Here is an 18,798-nt window from a genome sequence, read left to right as displayed (position 1 = left end):
TATGCTGGACAGACAGTGACTGGGGCTCTGATTTGGCTCCTGCACACCCTCGGCCTAGTGCCAGTCCCATGCCAAGGGCCGGGCACACACTACCCCAAACACCAGTGGGGGGGGAGTGTCTGTGCCCCCTCCCTGTCCCTCACACACATGGCACTGCAGCAGCTGCCCCCATGAGCTCAAGGCCATCGCTGCGGGCATGAGGAGCCTGGCAGCTGCCTCGACCTTCAAGCACCAGGGCCAGGTTTGGTAAACAACGGCGCAGAGAACCGACGTCTGTGGCCAGCCCCAGATGAGTGCCAGGGCACAGCACTGCCAGACATGTGCCACAGTGACCCAGGGCCATGCCAGGGCAGGCTGGAAGGGGCACCATGGCAGTGGCTTGGTGCTGGGGTGGGTGGGGACCAGGGCAGAAGACCGGGGTTCAGCACCCTGACACAACCACAATGGCACCAACGGGACGAGCGATGGCACAACCACAACAGGGATGGACCGAGAGGCCAGAGCTGGTAGCAGGCTCCCTGCCCCATGGGCAACTGTAGGACAGCAAAGAGATCCCTCCTGAGGACTGCTGTCTCTGTGCCAGCCCCATGGTGGCACTGACACCACAGCACACAGATGGCACAAAGCCGTGCCTAGCAGGGAGCGGGAACACCCATGGGTGGAATTGCCACAGCACCCCCAGCCAGGACCCATTTGGCACTGGCAGCGTCCAGCTGCATCAGGGAGCAGCTCCCAGGCACCCACCCCTGGCACCTGCCACTGCTGCCAGCACCTATAAATATCCTGTCGGAAATGCTAGGCTCCCTGGGGACAGGCACTGCCAGGCCACCCACTGGCACCCGCTGCCACGTGCCCTGCACTGGCCCTGACAGTGCCCACTCACCGGCGGCAGAGCTGGGGACCCCCTATGCTAGGAACCCCCCACATCACCCCAGGACCCCCTGGACTCCAATTCCACCTCCCCATGGGACCACACTGAGCTGGAGACCCCCCAGGCTGTGGAGGGGGCTGCAGCGTGCTGGCACCCTCTGGCACTGTTCAGGGTAGGGGGCTGGGGTGTGCCCCTGGCCTGGGAGCTGAGTCCCAACCCTGGCTCATTGCTGGGGGCTTTGGTGGGGCACGAGCTGGTGCCAGAGCCACGGATGCTGCCAGGGAGCATGGCAGTGGGTTTGAGTCCGGGACATAAGACCCCTCCCCAGCACCCAACATGATTATCAGGGCCCTAATGAGCATTGGGCATTGCCAGGAGGGAGCTGCCATGGCACTTAGCACAGGTCCAAAGGGCACTGGCTGTGCCCATGGTGCCACTGAGCTGCCACCACCTTAGCAGGCACTGGGGTCTCACTCTCGAATCCCAGCTCAGTCCCTGGAGCACTAGCAGTCCCAGTCATGCCCCCATGACCCCCTGCCCCAGTGACCAGGTGGCACCAGGGGCTGAAACCACAGTGGCAGTGTCGGCAGCTGAGGATCAGATTTGTTTACTGGGTGCTGAGAACCAGGCACAGCTGCGGTGAGAGCTGGGACACCTGGCACCAGCACTGTCACCGTTACTGCAGGGCTGCTCGTGCCAGCCCAGGCGCCACAGGCACCAGCACCCACCTGCTGGCACTGGCACACAGGGACCAGGCTGGCCAGTGACCTCCCATGCACCCTACCAGGGTGGTGGCACCACAATACCCAGGGCTACCTCCAGCCCCCTGGTCCCACTGACAGGTTGGACTTGACGATCTCTGAGGTCTTTTCCAACCTTATTGATGCTGTGTTTCTATGCTGTGTTTCCTAGGTCTGGTGCCAGCACGGTGACCACATCCTGTGCAGCCATGGGGGAGCTCTGGGGCAGCCTGGGCCAGAATGGCCCCCACCCTATGCCCCTGGCAGCACAGTGCCCCTGCCCCCACATCACCCTCGCTGCAGTGCCACAGCCCCATGGTCCCAGCCCCCTAGCACACAGCTCCTGGCACTGGCACCCTGCCAGGCTGTGGAGAGCTATTGACCCTTGGCAGTGGCAGCTCCCGCAGGGCGAGACAAACTCCCACTCTCCGAGTCCCTCTCAGAGCCACGTCAACAGCACCCACGCCGGCACCACGTGCCCCCCACGGCACAGCCAGCCCTGGCGCGGGCAACGTACGATGCCAGCAAGCCACAAGCCGTGCCAGCAGTGAGGGCCGGCGGCCAACACCCGACACAAACACCCCGGTGGCGCGGCGGCAGCGAGGGGCACGGCGGCGGGCACGGTCCGTACCGTCCTTGCGGTAGAAGCAGATCTCCACCTTGCGCTCCTCGGCGCCCAGCAGCGCCTGGGCGATCTGGGCGGCGGCGCGGCGCTGGGTGCGGGGCCCGTGCAGGAAGTCACAGGTGCTGGGCTGCTGCATCACCTCCGCCCGCGAGTAGCCGCAGAGCCGGCAGAAGCCGTCGTTGCAGTAGATCACCGCGCAGTTGGCCGCCCGCGCGTTCCCAATGATGAACTTGCGGCCTACGGGGCACGCGGCAGGGTCAGAGGCATGGCCGCTCCATCCATCCCTCCATCCATCCCTCCCTTGGTCCCTCCATTAATCCAACATCCATCCCTTGGTCCTTCCATCCATCCTTTGCCCATCCCTCCTTCCCTCTTTCCATCCATCCTTGGCCCGTCCATCCCTCCAACCCTCCCTCTCTCCATCCATCCACCCATTCCTCCATCCACCCATCCTTTGGTCCCTCCATCCCTTGGCTGCACCATGGCTCTGGGTTCCCAGTGACCAAGCATGCCCCACAAGGCACCCACCTGACTCCCCAGGGATCCCTCAAAGTGCTAGTACCACGAGCATCACCACAGAAACTTTACCATCATCACCACAGGGATCTCACCACCATGAGGACCTCACTAGCACCACCCCAGTGATCCCACCACTACAGAGATCCCACAACCATCACTGTGGGCACCCCACCACCATCACCACCACCACAGGGACCACACCACCATGGGAACCTCAGTATCAGCACTACAGAGACCCTACCACCATCACCACAAGGACCCCACTACCATGGGCACACCACCACCATGACTGCAGGGACCTCGAGCCCCCCAGAGTCCCCCCAAGCCCCGAGTCCCGCGTCCAGCCCCCCCCGCAGCACCCCATATTCCCCTAGCTCCGTGTCCCCCCGGTCACCCCAAGCCCCGTATCCCCCCCGGTACCCCTGGCTCCACTCACTCTGTCCCTCGAATTTGCGGATGATGGTGTCCAGAAAGGTGTTTTGGGGGGCGACGTGCCCCCGCCGCACCGGCATCCTGCCGGGCCCATGGGGCAGCGCCCCCCGCGCCGCCGGCACCGGGGAACGGAGGGGGGAGGCGGGAACCGCACGGGGAGCAGGGAACGACGCGGGGGGGAGTAAGGGCGGGGGGGGAAGGCGGCCCCGCGCCGCGGGGGGTCCAGCTGCCCTTGAGCCAAGGACGGCGCCGGCGGGGCGGCGGCGGGGGGGGCGGGGAGTGGCTCAGCCCCGCTTCGGTCCTGTTCGGCCCCAGGAGGGAGAGGGGGGCGGGATGCGGGGCGGGCACGCAAGGGTTAAGGCTGGGCCCTCCCCCGCCCGCTGCCCGCCCGGTGGCCGCAGGTGCTTGCCCCGGCGGCTGCCCGGTGCGGGCGCGGTTTGGGTACCAGTGCGGGTACCTGTGCCGGTGTACCCCCCCGCTCTACCCGCCCGGTGCCCGCCGCAGCATCGGCCTTATTTAGGCACGGAGCGGCCCAGGGGGATGCAGCCCCCGCCCCGCCTGGCCCGGCCCAGCTCGGCTCAGCCCAGCGGAGTGCAGCTCGGTTTGGCCCGGTTCAGCCCGGCCCGGCGGGGCTCGGCTCGGCTCGGCTCAACGCGGAGGGGCTCGGAGGGGCTCAGCTCAGCCCGAAGGGGCTGGGCTCGGCCCGGCGGGGCTTAGCTCAGCCCGGCGGGACTCGGAGAGAGTCGGCTCGGCTCGGCTCGGCTCGGCTCGGCTCGGCTCGGAGGGGCTGGGCTCGGCTCGGTTGGGCTCGGCTCGGCCCAACCCGGCCCGGCTCGGTTCGACAGGCGGCGGCCGCTGCGTGTTGACAGCCGGGGCCGGGGGGCGGGGCCAGCCCTGCCGCAGCCAATGGCCGCGGGGCAGGGGGGGGGAGGGCGCCACGCCCGGCCCGGGGGCGCCGATTGGGAAAGGCCCCCATGGCCCCGCCCCGCTCCACGCCCCTGATAGCACAGGCCCCGCCCCTCAGCTCGGGGCCCCTCCCCCGGCCCCCCCCGGCAGTACCACCACCCCAGTGCACCCCAGTGTCACTCCCAGTAAAGGTGCTAGGCCTGGATCCAGTTTTGGTCCTGGTCCAGTCCCAGTCCAGTCTTGGTTCCAGTCCTGGTCTAGTTGCTGTTAAGTCCCTGGTCCCAGTCCAATTCCAGACCACCTCCAGACCAATTTCTATGCCAGTCCAGTTCCAATCTGTTTTGTCTCTATCCCTGTCTAGTTCCAGCTCAGTCTCTGTCCCAGTCCAGTCCAGTCCAGCCTCTATCCCAGCTTTGGTTCAATACCAGCCCAAATCGAATCCCAGTTTCAGTTCCAGTCCAGTCTCTCTGTCCCAGTTCATTCCTAGTCAAGTTGCAGACAAATCTCAGTCTCTGTCCCAGTCCAGTCTCAGTCTCAGTCCCAGTCCCAGTCCAGTCTCTCTCCCTGCCTCAACTCAACCCTGTTCCAATCTCTTCCCCAGTGTCAGTTCAGTCCAAACTCAGTTCCAGTCTAGTGTCTCTGTCCCAGTTCCAGTACCAGCCCAGTACCTGTCCCAGTCCAGTCTTATTGCCAGTTCTGGTCCCAGTCCAATCCAATCCCAGTCCAGACCAGTCCCGTCCCAGTCCCCGCCAGGCTCTGTCCCAGGTGCTGAAACTGGCACCGAACCCGCTGCGGGATGGACCTGCTGAGCCCGGCCCAGTTCCGCCCAGTTCCGCCCACTTCAGCCTAGCCCAGGTAGGGCAACCCAGTTCAGTCCAGGTCAGGTCAGGTCAGGTCAGGTCAGCCCAGCAGAACCGGGCCAAGCCGGACCGGACAGGACCGAAACGAACTGGACCATGCCGCTCCGAACCGAGCCGAGCCAAGCCATACGGAACCGGGTCGAGCCGAGCCGTGGGGCCCAGCGCTAAACCCCGGCTCCGGGGGTGAGGGTGCCACGGGGAGGGAGCAATCCAGGCTCCCCTCCGGGTATCGAGACCCCACCCCGGGGATATCTGGAGCCCCACGCACTGGAAGCCGTGGTGCTGCAGCCGCCCCCTCGGTGCCTCTCGAGAGTCTCTGGCGTGCCCCGTCCGGTCCCCCTCTCGGTCCCGCCCCCTCCGGTGCCCCCCCGCTTCCCCCGCAGGAAGGAACCGCCGGGGCCGGCCCCGGGCGCGGTTTCCCGTCGGCTGTGAGGGGGAGTACGGGCCGGGATCCCTCCCGGGCTCCCCGCCCCTGGATCCCCAGAGCAGGGCCGGGGGGACCCGCACCTACCTCTCCTGGGACACCCCTCCCGGCTCGGAGGCACCGTAGGACCCCCTCCAGACCCGCCACTAGCTCGGGTGTCGCCCCCCCCGTCTCACATCGTTCCCCCCCGGATACCTCCCAAGACGGTCCCTGGGTGCACCCCCCGACCTCAAGGTGCCTAAGCGGGGGCTTCCTGGCACCTCAGTGGCAGGACTGGGGGAGGCGGTCGGGGGAGGGAGAGCCCTGTGACCCCCATGTGGCAATCCCTGGCACAGACATGGGACACCCCCGGGGGTGTACAAGAGCCCCAGAGACGCCCAAGGGTCTCGCACCTAGCTTGGGGCTGGCAGGGGAGGGAGGCAGATCCCAACCCACATCCCCTCTTCATCCCCCTGCTCCAGCCTGGTGGGAGCATCCCTTGGGCCCCCCTGGGGGTCCTGTGGCCGTGCTAGTGCCCCATGGCTGTGCCAGTGCCCTGTGGCTATGCCACGGGTGCCATGACCCCCTTGGGGGCCCCACAGCCATACTGAGGGTCCTGTGGTCAAGCTAGTGCCCCACGGCTGTGCCGGGGCCCCATGACCCCCTCGGGAGTCCTATGACCATGTCAGGTCCTGCCCGCGCAACCCCCCCAGCACCACCAAGGCTCCATTCTCCTCCCAGCCGTGTGCAAGGGGCTCATGATGCCAAAGCGCCTTGACAGCCTCATGGCATCTTCACTGGCCTAGTATGGTTGGCATCACGGCGCGGCAGCAGTGCCACAGGGCCCACCATTGTGCCCAGCGTGGCCGCGCTGCAGAAGCCGCCATTGTCCCTGTCGGGTGGAGGCGGTGGCCGAGGTCAGCACTTCCCTGCCGCGGGCGGAGGAAACAGCCTCTCCCGACACCGGCGGCTCAGTGTCGGCGCGATGGGCAACCTGCCGGCCGTGCTGCCGGGCACTGCCCGTTCCTGCGGTCTGGGCCTCTGCTCCCGCCAGCTTGGCACTGCCACCGACGAGGCCACCGTCACCACCACCCCCAGTGCCACTGAGCGCCGCAGGTGGGTCTATGGGGACAATGGGGTGGGATGGATATGGCACCTGCACCGATAGTGCCGTGGCAAACCGGAGCTGCCACCCTCTGTGCCCCACTGGGGACCTTCTGCTTGGCACCTCCTGCCTGGCACCACTGGCATTTGAGGGACATCCTGGCATGGCCAGAGCCTCTGGAGACATGTCTCCATCAGAGGTGCGTCCCCACTGGGACAGGACACGGTGCACCCTTTGGCAGCAGAGCTCCATGCCCTTGGTGCCTCCTGGCATCACACTGGTGTGCCCTGCCTTGCAGCGTGTCCCAGGCGTTCCCACAGCAGTGTCCCTATCCACCCAACAGCCACGGGTCGTGCTGGGCCATAGTGGGGTGTTCTGGGCCATACTAGGGTGAGCTTAGCCATGTGGGGAGGGGGCATGGGGTCGGCGGGTGGTTAGGGTCGTGACAGGGCGGGGGGGGTGGGGCAGCGCAGGGACCAGGATCGAACCGGAGGTAGGTCCCCCCCACCCGGTGGCCCGGAGCCCGCTGTGACTCATGGCCATTGTTCGACAGCCAGTAACGCCCCGTGCCCCCCAGCGCAGCCCCCCCCCCCCCCAGCCCAGCACCCCCATCCTGTGCCACCCACACCCTAGTCCCATGAAGCCGAGCCGAGAGCTGGGGTTCAGGGATGTCCCCGCCCACCCCCCGTGTCCCTATCGCCCCAGTGCCCCCTGTGCCCTCCCCGGCAGTCCCCAGCCCCCATGGGGTGCTGCAGGATCCCGGTGCTAGGGTGCGATAGGGGGGTTCCAGGCATAGGACAGGCTGGGGACCTACCCCACCCCCAAGCCGCGGTGCCCGTGTGGGGCTCAGTGCCGTGCACCCTCCCTCCAGCTCCGTGTCAAGTCACCCTGCGGAGCCCCCCCGCTTCGCCCGGCTGAAGAACTGGGAGACTGGGAGCATCGGCTACGACACCCTGTGTGCCCAGGGGCTGCAGGTGGGCATGGCGGGTGCGGGGGGCACTGCAATGGGGGTGCAGGGCTGAGGGCTACGTGCGGCTGAGGGGTACGTGGGCCTGAAGGATTCGGGGGCAGGGGTATGGGGAGGGGGATTGTAACCGGGGGGACACAAGGTTGGAAGGCATGAAGTTTGGGGTGCAGAGATGGGGGGTATAGGACCGGGGGACTGGCAGGCACTGGATCGGGAGCCACTGGCCTGGGGGTACACCGGCCGGAGGCCACAGGGCTGTGGATGTAGGGCTGAGGGCGCGCAGTGCTGGGGAGGTTGTGGGGCCAAGAGTGGGTGACAGCCCCCCGATGGCCCCCGGTGCCCCCCAGGAGGTGTCGTGCTCGGGCCGCCGTTGCCTGGGCTCCTTAGTGCTGCCGCGGGCGCTGCCGGCGCCGGTCCCGGAGGGAGAACGGGCCCCTGCCGAGCTGCTGGCGCTGGCTCGGGACTTCGTCACACAGTACTACGGCTCCCTGCGGCGGTGAGCGCTGGGGGACTGCCCCACGGCGCCCCAACCCTGCTCCACTGCACCCCACGGCACCCCACTGCACCCCAACCCTGCCCCACAGCTCCTAGCCCTGCTCCATTGTACCCCGACCCTGTCCCACGGCACCCCAGCTATTACCCACAGCACCCACAACACTCACAGCCCCACCTGTACCCCCCCAGGCAGCATCCCAAACCCGTTTTGGGGCATTCCAGAGTCTGGACCTGCCGTGGGGCACCCCACATCCCCAACCCTGCCCCACATCCCCAGCCCTGCCCTGCAGCATCTCAGCCGTGCCCCATGGCACCCCACATCCCCAGCTCTGCCCCACAGCCACCTCCCAGCCTCTAATGGTTGTGTCCCCCATGGCACCCTACACCCCCATCTCCACCCCAGCACACCCGCTGTCCCCAGCCCTGCCCTGCAGCATCCCAGCCGTGCCCCATGGCACCCCACATCCCCAGCTCTGCCCCACAGCCACCTCCCAGCCTCTAATGGTTGTGTCCCCCATGGCACCCTACACCCCCATCTCCACCCCAGCACACCCGCTGTCCCCAGCCCTGCTCAGGGCACCCCACAGCAATGCCAGGGGCTCTCGGGGGGCTCTCTGTGGAGGTCTCTGAGTCTGGGGTCCCACAGGGAGAACTCCCCAGCACATGCTCAGAGGCTGCGGGAGGTTGAAGCCTCGATTGCTGCCACTGGCACCTACCAGCTGCTGGAGCCTGAGCTGGTGTTTGGTGCCAAGCAGGCCTGGCGCAACGCTGCCCGCTGCGTGGGGCGCATCCAGTGGAACAAGCTGCAGGTGAGGGGGGACCTGCCCCACGGCTGCCCCACGGTGACCCACACTGCCCCTCAGCTCACCCACAGCCCCTGAGCCAATGGCTCTGCCTCACAGCTGCCTCACACTAGTCCACAGTCCTCACAAGCCAAGAGCTCTGACCCCTGGTTGCCCCATGGCCAGCAAGTTGCCCTGAGGTGGGTATTCCATGGGAGAGAGGGATGGCAGTAGCAGACCCACAGACACCCCCTAGCCCCATCCCTGCCCCCCAGCCTCATTCCTGCCCTACACAGACACCCCCTAGCCCCATCCCCACCCCCCAGCCTCATTCCTGCCCTACACAGACACCCCCTAGCCCCATCCCCGCCCCCCAGCCTCATTCCTGCCCTACACAGACACCCCCTAGCCCCATCCCTGCCCCCCAGCCTCATTCCTGCCCCACACAGACACCACCCAGCCCCATCCCTTCCCCACAGCCCCCTCACTGTCCCACACACAGACACCCTAACCCAGCCCCCACATACCCCCCAGGTGTTTGATGCCCGGGACTGTGCCAACGCAGCGCAGATGTTCAGCTTTTTGTGCTCCCACATCCAATATGCCACCAACCGCGGCAACATTCGGTGAGACCCCACCTAGGGCAGGACTCCCCCCCTTCCTTCTAACCCCATGGCTGGTGAAGGAGGGGTGGGTGACACCCCCTTAATGCCCACCCCAGGTCTGCCATCACCATCTTCCCACCACGAGCACCGGGTCGGGGTGATTTCCGCATCTGGAACTCACAGCTAATCCGTTATGCTGGGTACCGGCAACCTGATGGCTCCATTCGAGGTGACCCAGCCAATGTGGACATCACTGAGGTGGGGACACCCCCAAACCCTGCCTCTGCACCCCCAGACCCTCACCATCCTGACGCTGTTCCCCCCACCCCATAGCTCTGCATCCAGCATGGTTGGACCCCCGGTGGGGGTCGCTTTGATGTCCTCCCACTGCTGCTGCAGGGTCCTGATGACCCCCCTGAGCTCTTCCCACTGCCCCCTGAGCTAGTTCTCGAGGTGCCCCTCCAGCACCCAACGTGAGTGGGGAAAAAACAGGGGGAGGGACACATGAGCTCCTCTCCTCACACTAAAATGGCTGAGGGGAGGAAGCAGTTGTGTCCCCCTCTTCATGTCCTGTAGGTTTTGGGTTGATGCTGAGTTGATGTTGAGCTGATGCTGGATTTGTGTTGGGTTGGTGTGGGGTTTGTTTTGGGCTGGGGTTGGTGTTGGGTTGGTGTGGGGTTGGTGCTGGGCTGATGTTGGGTTGGTGTGGGGTTTGTTTTGGGCTGGGGTTGGTGTGGGGTTGGTGCTGGGTTGATGTTGGGTTGGTGTGGGGTTTGTTTTGGGCTGGGGTTGGTGTTGGGTTGCTATGGATCGCTGTGAGTCAGCGTGAGTCCCTGTGGGTCCCTGCCCCACAGCCTGCCATGGTTTGAGGAGCTGGGGCTCCGCTGGTACGCGCTGCCTGCCGTGTCCAACATGCTGCTGGAGATCGGGGGGCTGCAGTTCCCAGCTGCCCCCTTCAATGGCTGGTACATGGGCACTGAGATTGGCACCAGGAACCTCTGCGACCGTCACCGCTACAACCTGCTGCCGGTCAGCACCAAGTGGGGGGTCCTGACTCTCCCTCCCCGGGCACCTCCTTGTACCCTGGGACCTGGCTGAGACCCCCCCAACTGCCTGCAGGAGGTGGCTGAGCACATGGGGCTGGACACAGGGACGAGCTCATCACTCTGGAAGGACAAGGCAGCCGTGGAGGTGAACGTGGCTGTGCTCCACAGCTTCCAGGTGGGACCCCAACACCTCCATGACACAGGCACCTCAACACTGCCAGGGGAACCTCAACACCACTACAGTGACCATGATACCTGCATGGAGACCCCAACACTGCCATGGGGACACCATCATGGGCACCCTGACACCACCATGGGGACCCCAATACCACCATGGGGACCTCAACACTGGTGATCCCAACACCACCATAGGGATCCCAACACCACCATGGGGACCTCAACATTGCTCTGGTGACCCCAACACCACCATAGGGACTCCAACAGCATCATGGGACCCACCAAGTCTCCCCCTCAAGCCTATTGTCCCCACAGCTGGCCAAAGTGACAATCGTGGATCACCATGCAGCCACTGAGTCCTTCATAAAGCACATGGAGAATGAGCTGCGGACAAGGGGAGGGTGCCCAGCTGACTGGGTCTGGATTGTGCCCCCCCTCTCAGGCAGCCTCACCCCTGTCTTCCACCAGGAGATGGTCAACTACCAGCTCTATCCCACCTTCCGCTACCAGGTGGGTTTGGTCCTTGGGTTGGTGTTGGGTTGGTGTTAGGCTGCTGTTGGATCGGTATTGGGTTGGTGTGGGGTTGATGCTGGGTTGGTGTTGAATTGGTGTGGACCTCGGTCCCACCACCCCACCGCTGACCCCCTGCCATCACCGTAGCCTGATGCCTGGAAGGTCTACGTCTCCAAGGGCACCACCATCACCAGGCGGAAGACCTTCAAGGAAGTGGCCAAGTAGGTGCCCACCCTTGGGTGAAGCTCCCAGACCATGGTGGGGACCATGGAGACCCCACTTCATGTTCTCTCCATCTTCTCCAGTGCAGTGAAGATCTCAGCCAAGCTGATGGGACACATGATGGCCAGGAGGGTCAAGGCCACTATCCTGTATGCCACTGAGACTGGCAAATCCCAAAGCTATGCCTGGAACCTCTGTCAGCTCTTCCAACGTGCCTTTGACCCCAAGGTGGACAGGAGAGAATGGATGGGGGGGATTGGTTTGGGGGGGAGACACTGGTTGCCACCCCCTCCTCATGTTCCAGCCTCTGTAGGTGCTGGATTGGTGTTGGGCTGGCCAAAATGCCCTGTTGGGGGGGTGGTGGGGGTGGGCAGAGCTGCCAGTTGAAGCCCCCTCCCCATATATCAACCCCCTGTAGGTGCTCTGCATGGATGAGTACGACGTGGTGTCTCTGGAGCATGAGACCTTGGTGCTGGTGGTGACCAGCACCTTTGGCAATGGGGACCCCCCCGAGTGTGCAGAGGTGAGAGGAGGGGGACGGATAATGGAGATGGGATAGAGGTGGGATGAAGGTAGTGATGATAGTGAGGATGGAGATGAAGATGGGACTGAGGGTGAGGATGAAAATGAGAATGATGAGGATGGAGATGGAGATGGAATGGGGACGGAGATGGAGATGGAGATGGAATGGGGACGGAGATGGAGATGGAGATGGAGATGGGGATGGGGATGGAGATGAGATGGAGATGGAGATGGAATGGGGACGGAGATGGAGATGGAGATGGGGATGGGGATGGAGATGGAGATGGAGATGGAATGGGGACGGAGATGGAGATGGGGATGGAGATGGAGATGGGATGGGGGTGGTAACAATGATAGGATGGAGATGATGGAGATAGGATGAGGATGGAGATGGACATGGATGGGGATGGGCATGGGAATGTAGATGGGGATGGGAATGGAGATGTGTCATGCTGTCCCCCACAGAGTTTCTCCAAGGCACTGATGGAGATGACCTCTCCCTACACCAGCACATCCCAGGCTGAGCCGCCCTTGTGAGCAGCGTGGGCGGGTCCAGGGGTGCCCATCTGGGCTGGGGGAGTTCCAAGCCTGCCCCCACCATGCCTTCACCCTGTGCCTTGCCCCTCCCAGGAGCTACAAGCTAAGGTTCAACAGCGTCTCCCAGTCCGATCAGCTCGTGGCCTCCTGGAAGAAGAAGCGGCGGCAGCTGAGCAACACTGACAGTGCTGGAGCCCTGGGAGCGCTGCGGTACCGCCACGGCCACCACCGCTATGGCCACCCCCATTGCCAGCCCCATGGCCACCACCATGGCCTCCCTCACTCTGTTCCAGGGCCAGGGGGAGCTGTCAGGAGCTGCTCTGGGGGAGGAAGGGGGGCAGCCCTTCCCCCCCTTGTAAGGACCCTGAAAGCTCCAAATCACAGCTCCCACCCTGACCCACCCCTGGGTGCCTTCCCTGGGTTCAGCAGTGCCATGGTGGGGGGCGGTCCTTGCCCTCAGCCCAGGTCAAGGGGCATTGGCAGGGGTCCCGCTCTCAGCTTGGGTCACGGGATGCTGAGGGGGAGTCCTGCCCGGGACAATGGGCTCCAGGAGGAGTCTTTGACAGCCCCCCTCCCACAGGTTCGCGGTGTTCGGGCTGGGGTCGCGGGCATACCCCCACTTCTGTGCCTTCGCCCGGGCCGTGGACACTCGGCTGGAGGAGCTGGGTGGGGAGCGACTGCTGCCCATGGGGGAGGGTGATGAGCTCTGTGCCCAGGAAGAGACCTTCCGCACCTGGGCACGCCACGTCTTCCAGGTACGGGGGGGGGGGGGGGGTGGAGGGCGGAGCACGGGCATCCCCAACAACCCCTGGCACCCCTCTGAAGCCCAGCACCCACCCCTCCCCTCCCTCCCGCTGTATTCCCCAGGCTGCCTGCGAGACCTTCTGCGTGGGGGATGCTGCAGGTGGGGCCGAGGAGCTCTTTGCCCCGCCCCAAGACTGGAAGCACCAGAAGCACCAGCTGGTGCCACAGCCTCAGGCCACTGACACCCTATCCGGTAAGGACCAACCCCCATCACCGGCAACCTCCCGAGCCCCTCGACCCAGGGGAGGCCCCCACCCCTCTGTATTGCCCTCTGCCCAGCATCTGCCCTATGCCTCCCCGGGACACACACACCCACACCATGTCTCTCCCACTGAGGTACACCCACCCCTCACATCCCCACAACCCCCCCATGACCCTTCCAGTCCCTTCATGACTCCCTCTGTGACACCCCTCCCCCCCCCCAATACCGTGTCACCCTCTCATCCCTGCCCTGCCCCGCTGCATCCTTCGTAGTCACCCCAGGATCAACTCAGGACCCCCTGTCACCTGTCTCTTTCCATCCCCTACATTCCCCACCTCCAGCTCCTCTGTGACCCCCCATGACTCTCTCAGCCCCTCCATGACCTCCCCCATCCCTCCCCAGGCCTGTCTCAGCTGCACAAGCGCCGTGTGTTCCCTTGCACGCTGCTTTCCCTGGAGAATCTGCAGAGCCCCGAGTCCAGGTGAGACCCTCACTGCCCTAGGACCTCCCCACACCAGAGACCACCCAATCCTGGGACGCCACCGCCCCTGGCACCCCATATCCTCAGGACTCCCCCACATTTGTGACCATCCACCCCTGGGACCCCTCTGTACCTCTGGAAACCCCTGGGACCCTCACTTTCCCCCATCCCCAGAAACCCCTCACCTCAGGTCTAGCCACACCTGGGATGCTCCAAGCTCTCAGGACCAGTGGGACCCCCCCAGCCCCGGGAGCCCCACTAGACTCTCGAGACACCCCCATTCCTGGGACCTCCCAGCTTCAATACCCCTGAGCACCTCCTCACCCCTGAGCTTTCTCCCCCATGCCCAGGCCTCCATGTTCCTGGGAGCCCCGAGACACTCCTCAGCCGGGGGACAACACCCAAACCCCCGAGACTCCCCCCATTCCTGGGACCCCCCCCATCCTGCACACTCCCGAGACCCGCCACACCCCTGAGCCCCTTCCTCACTCCCGGGACCCCGCCTCTGACCCCGCCTCGTCGTGCCCCTTCCCCAGCCGCTCGACGTTGCTGGTGCGGCTGGACACGGGGGGGCGGCAGGAGCTGCGGTACCAGCCCGGAGATCACCTCGGGGTGTTCCCGGCGAACAGCCCCGAGCTGGTGGGGGAACTGCTGCGGAGGGTTCGGGGACCTCCTGACCCCGAGCAGCCCGTGCTGGCCCTCAGCGCCCAACGGGACTCTGGTACTGGCAGGGCAGGGCAGGGGGGCACCGGGAGGGGACAGGGGCCAAGGGAAAGAGAAAAGGAAGGAGAAGGGGAAGAGGAAGGGAAAAGGTGAAGGAGCTGGGGAAGGGAGGGGGAAGGGGCAGAGGAAGGGGACAAGGAGAAGGGGCTGGGGCTGAAACAGGGGGAAGGGGCTGGGGAAAGGGAGAAAAGGGAATTGGAAAAGTGGAATGGGGAAAAGGCAAAAGGAAAAGAAGAAGGAAAATGGAAGTGGCTGGAGTTGGGGAAGGGACTGGGAAAGGGCAAGGGAAGAGAATGGGGAAGGGAAAAGGGGAAGGGGAAAGGGAAAGGGAAAAGGAAAGGGCCTGAGCCTCTGCTCCCTCCCCGCAGACACAGAATCCCCTGGGCAGCCGCAGAGCCGCCTGCCCCCCTGCAGCCTGGCCCAAGCCCTCACCTTCTTCCTGGATGTGGCAGCACCCCCAAGCCCCCAGTTCCTGCAGCTGCTGGCCATGCTGGCAGCCGAGCCCCAGCAGCGGCAGCAGCTGGAGAGACTGGGACAGGTGCGAGGACATGGGATGGGAGAGGGACTGGTGGGGGCTGTGGCGCTGGAATGCTGGTTGCCTGCTGGTTGGGATGCTGGGATACTGGGCTGCTGAACCCTGGCACAGCTACTGAGATGCTGGTACCTTCCCTGGTCAGGAGAGAGGGATGCTGGGTTGCTGGAATACCAGTCTTCTCCCTGCCATGGATACTGGGTTACTGGGACACTAGGATGTAGGCCCCCTCTCTGGAAGAGATGCAGGGATACTGGGGTGCTGGGAGACCGGGATACTGGGGCCCTGGGGCACTAGGATGGTGAGACAGTGGGACACTAGAGTGCTGGGACACCGGGACACTGGGATGCTGGGACACTTGGACACCAGGGCACTGGGGCTCTGGGATGCTGTCTCCCTCGGTGGCCCTGCCCAGCAAGTCTCTCGCAGGACGCACGGCTGTATGAGGAGTGGAAGTGGTTCCGCTGCCCCACGCTGCTGGAGGTGCTGGAGGAGTTCCCGTCGGTGCAGCTGCCCCCGGCGCTGCTCCTCACGCAGCTGCCACTGCTCCAGCCCCGGTACTACTCCATCAGCTCTGCGCCGGGCCCCAGCCCCGGCCAGATCCACCTTACCGTGGCCGTAGTCACTTACCGCAGCGAGAGTGAGTGGGGACGGGAATGGGGGCACCAGGACCGTGGGCAGGGTGTCTTCGGAGCATCCCAGGGTCCCCAGGGAATCTCCAGGTTCCCTAGAGTGTATCCAAGGTCCCTAAGGCCATCTCCAGGTCCCCAGCACATCTTTAGAGCATCTCCTGGATTCCCCAGGGCTATCTCCAAGGTGTCCCCAGAGGATCTCCAACTCCCTCAGAGACATCTCCGGGGTCCTGCAGGTCATCTCCTGGCTGTCCCTATAGTATCTCCAGGGTCTTCACAACATCTCCAGTGTCCCCCAGGGCATCTCTGGGTCCCCAGGACCATCTTCAAGGTCCCCAGTGCCCCTCCAGCATCCTTCCCCAACCCCATCACTCCATGCCAGGCCACTGCCGCTGCATATGGGCAAGCCCCTCAGGGACGGGGGGCCCCCCCTTGGTGCTAGTCGTCCCTTGCCGAGGTCCCCCACATATTTTCCCAGGTCCCCTGCCCTCAGCCCTGCCTAGGGATGGCGAACCCCAATCCCTGGGGGGGAACTCCCTGTAGAATGCGTGGGAGCTGCTGGGGGAGTCTCCTGCCGCAGCCCCCCCGCCTCGCTCCTTGCAGACGGGCAGGGGCCGCTGCACTACGGCGTCTGCTCCACCTGGCTTGCGCGGCTACAGGCCGGGGACATCGTGCCCGCCTTCATCCGAGGGTAAGGGACCCCCAGACCTACCCCAAGACCTGCCTGAACCCCCCTCGACTGTGCCTCCCCAATCCCCGCCTCCCCCTCCCCACCTTCCCGCCCCGGGTTCCCAGCGCCCCGCCCGCACCGGGTTCATGCAAACCTGTTCCGTGCATCTACCTCTCATGGGGACCTGCCTGTTTCGGTGTCCCGACGATTCCGGGGACCACCCCTGTCCCAGGGTACCCCATCAGCCAGCCCCGGTGCCCTGCCAGTCCCGTGTGTCCCCCTGTCCTAGTGCCCGGTTCATCGCTGATCCTGGTGACCCGGTGTCCGGTGTGTCGCTGGTCCCGGTGACCCTTTGCCTGGTGCCTTCTGGGTCCCGTGTCCCTGCCCGTCCCGGTGTCCTGGTGCCCGCGTCCCTGCCCATCCTGGTGTCCCTGTGCCCTGCCGGTCCCGGGTCCCCGCCGGTGCTGATGACTCCGTGCCGGTAGGGCTCCGTCGTTTCGCCTGCCGGCCGCGCCCGAAGCCCCCTGCATCCTAGTGGGACCTGGCACCGGTGTCGCCCCATTCCGGAGCTTCTGGCAGCACCGGCTGCACCAGCTGCGGGAAGGAGGTTGGCACAGGGGACACTGGGGGACAACGGGGGGGTATGTGGGACACTGGGCTTGGGACAGATGGAGGGACAGGAGGAGACAGGGGTAGGGATGGGGGCATATGGGGCAGAGAAGAGATAGGGGACACGGGTCGGGGGCTGAAGTGGGGGGACATGGGCACATGGACATGGACAGAAGCAGACAGAGACATTGGGATATTGAGGGACAAGGTGATACAGGGTGAGAGATAGAGCAACAGAATGGGATATGGAAACACAGAGGGATGTGGGGCAGGGGACAGGAGGATGCGAGACAGAGGGATATGGGGTTGGAAACAGTGTCACAGGGGCATGGCGGCACTGGGATGTGGGACAAGGGACATGGGGCAGAGGGACAGAAGGATATGACAACCTGGGGACAGGAAGTTGGGGGTAGGGGGCACAGAGACATTTGGACACAGAACATGGAGCTATGGGGATGTGGAGAGTGGGGATGGGGACATGGGCACACAGGGACAGGGTGTCATGGGGATGGAGGGACATGGGAATATGTGGCATGGGGGTGTGGGGAGGTGGCACTGAGGTGCTGCTGGACCATGGAGCTGGCAGGATGTGGAGGAATGGGGAGGCAGGACCTGGGGACATGGTCCCAGGGGGACATGGGGCCAGGCATGCTGGCTGTGACTGCAGGTGGCCCGCTGGGCAGCATGGTGCTGGTGTTTGGGTGCCGCGCGGCCGCGCTGGACCACATCTACCGCGAGGAGATGGAGGAGGCCCAGGAGCAGGGGGCTCTCAGCCAAGTCCTCACTGCCTTCTCACGCCAGCCTGGGACACCCAAGGTGGGATGGGACCAGGATGGGGATGGGGACAAGGATAGGGATGGGACTGTGGGGATGGGGACAGAGATGGAGGTGGAGGCCAGGATGGGATGGAGGCAGAGATGAGTATGGGGATGGGGACCAGATGGGGATGGGGATGGGCACAGAGACAGGGATGGCTATGGGGGCAGGGACCAGAAAGGGATGGGGACAGGAATGGGGATGAGGACCTGATGGGTTCAGGGATGGGGACGCAGAGACAGAGATGGTGGCAAGGGTGGGCTGGGGACAGGGTTGAAAGGGGCAGGGCAGGGCTGGGGACACGGGGCTATGGTGCCACATGGCAGGTGCCGAGCCCATGGCCACCGCGGTGTCCCCAGACATATGTGCAGGACGTCCTGCGGACGCAGCTGGCGGCAGAGGTGCACCGGGTGCTGTGCCAGAGCGGGGGGCACATGTACGTCTGTGGGGATGTCACCATGGCCACCGAGGTGCTGCAGACCGTGCAGCACATCCTGGCACAAGAGGCTGGCATGACGCTGGGCCAGGCTGGCGACTTCATCAGCGAGCTGCGGGTGAGGGCCAGGGTCCAGGGCTGGGCGGTGACGCTGGCAGCGCGCCTGGCAGCGCGCCCGGCACCACGTCCTGACGCCGGCTCTCGCCACGCAGGACAAGAACCACTACCACGAGGACATCTTCGGCCTCACCTTCCGCACGCAGGAGGTTGCCTTCCGCATCCGCAGCCAATCCTTCTCCACCCAGCTGCGCCCGCAGCCGGAGCCCACGCCCTGAGCCTGGCACTGCCGGGGCCGGAGGGGTGCCTGTGGACAGAGGGGTCCCCGTGGCCATGCCCCCTGCCCTGCTGCCAGCACAGCTGCTGCCTCCCCAGTAAAGCTTTAGTTTTGATAACCCTGGCCTGGTGCTTATCCAGGGTGTCACTGTCAGGAACGGCGGGGTACGCACCGGTAGGCATGGGTGCGGTCACCTGGCCAGGGATGGGAGAGGGTGGGTGGATGGCATGGA

At 65.0% G+C, this 18,798-nt stretch overlaps 2 protein-coding genes across 5 annotated transcripts in view; one reads left to right on the top strand and one right to left on the bottom strand.

The window, feature by feature from the left end:
- The window catches only part of KCNH2 (potassium voltage-gated channel subfamily H member 2), a 38,605-nt gene extending 22,601 nt beyond the window's left edge, over positions 1-16,004 (bottom strand). Inside the window, exons 1-2 of one of the 4 annotated variants that reach the window (XM_054171373.1) lie at positions 15,700-16,004; positions 2,243-2,473 (exon numbers count right to left, since the gene is read on the bottom strand). In XM_054171373.1, the coding sequence (XP_054027348.1) occupies positions 2,243-2,473; positions 15,700-15,766 (298 nt within the window). In that variant the 5' untranslated portion in view covers positions 15,767-16,004. Of the gene's footprint in view, positions 1-2,242; positions 2,474-3,191; positions 3,431-9,232; positions 9,315-15,699 lie in introns of those variants that run through there. The other 3 variants (XM_054171375.1, XM_054171374.1, XM_054171372.1) reach the window with 3 other exon arrangements.
- On the top strand, positions 6,213-18,718 carry NOS3 (nitric oxide synthase 3). Its single transcript, XM_054171378.1, has 26 exons — positions 6,213-6,472; positions 7,333-7,435; positions 7,776-7,924; positions 8,570-8,732; positions 9,240-9,331; positions 9,427-9,568; positions 9,644-9,783; positions 10,165-10,339; positions 10,430-10,531; positions 10,849-11,043; positions 11,194-11,267; positions 11,352-11,496; positions 11,687-11,791; positions 12,256-12,323; positions 12,421-12,537; positions 12,908-13,082; positions 13,195-13,324; positions 13,736-13,814; positions 14,351-14,535; positions 14,906-15,075; positions 15,499-15,709; positions 16,305-16,392; positions 16,857-16,978; positions 17,648-17,796; positions 18,156-18,350; positions 18,445-18,718. The coding sequence occupies exons 1-26, from the start codon at positions 6,342-6,344 to the stop codon at positions 18,565-18,567; spliced, it is 3,528 nt and encodes a 1,175-aa protein (XP_054027353.1). The 5' UTR covers positions 6,213-6,341; the 3' UTR covers positions 18,568-18,718.
- The last annotated feature ends 80 nt before the right edge of the window (positions 18,719-18,798 follow it).

Source organism: Dryobates pubescens, chromosome 21 (genome assembly GCF_014839835.1).
Source record: "Dryobates pubescens isolate bDryPub1 chromosome 21, bDryPub1.pri, whole genome shotgun sequence".
In the NCBI taxonomy this organism is placed as follows: Eukaryota; Metazoa; Chordata; class Aves; order Piciformes; family Picidae; genus Dryobates; species Dryobates pubescens.
Note: the sequence above shows the minus strand (reverse complement) of the source record. Positions and strands in the feature narration are given on the sequence as shown.

What these genes read in the sequence shown, in the direction of transcription:
- NOS3 (XM_054171378.1), top strand. Translation starts at nt 6,342, where the DNA reads ATGGGCAACCTGCCGGCCGTGCTGCCGGGCACTGCCCGTTCCTGCGGT. An exon ending in CCAATGTGGACATCACTGAG is followed by an intron (nt 9,569 to 9,643) that starts GTGGGGACACCC and finishes CCCACCCCATAG; the next exon opens with CTCTGCATCCAGCATGGTTG. An exon ending in GCACCAGCTGCGGGAAGGAG is followed by an intron (nt 16,979 to 17,647) that starts GTTGGCACAGGG and finishes CTGTGACTGCAG; the next exon opens with GTGGCCCGCTGGGCAGCATG.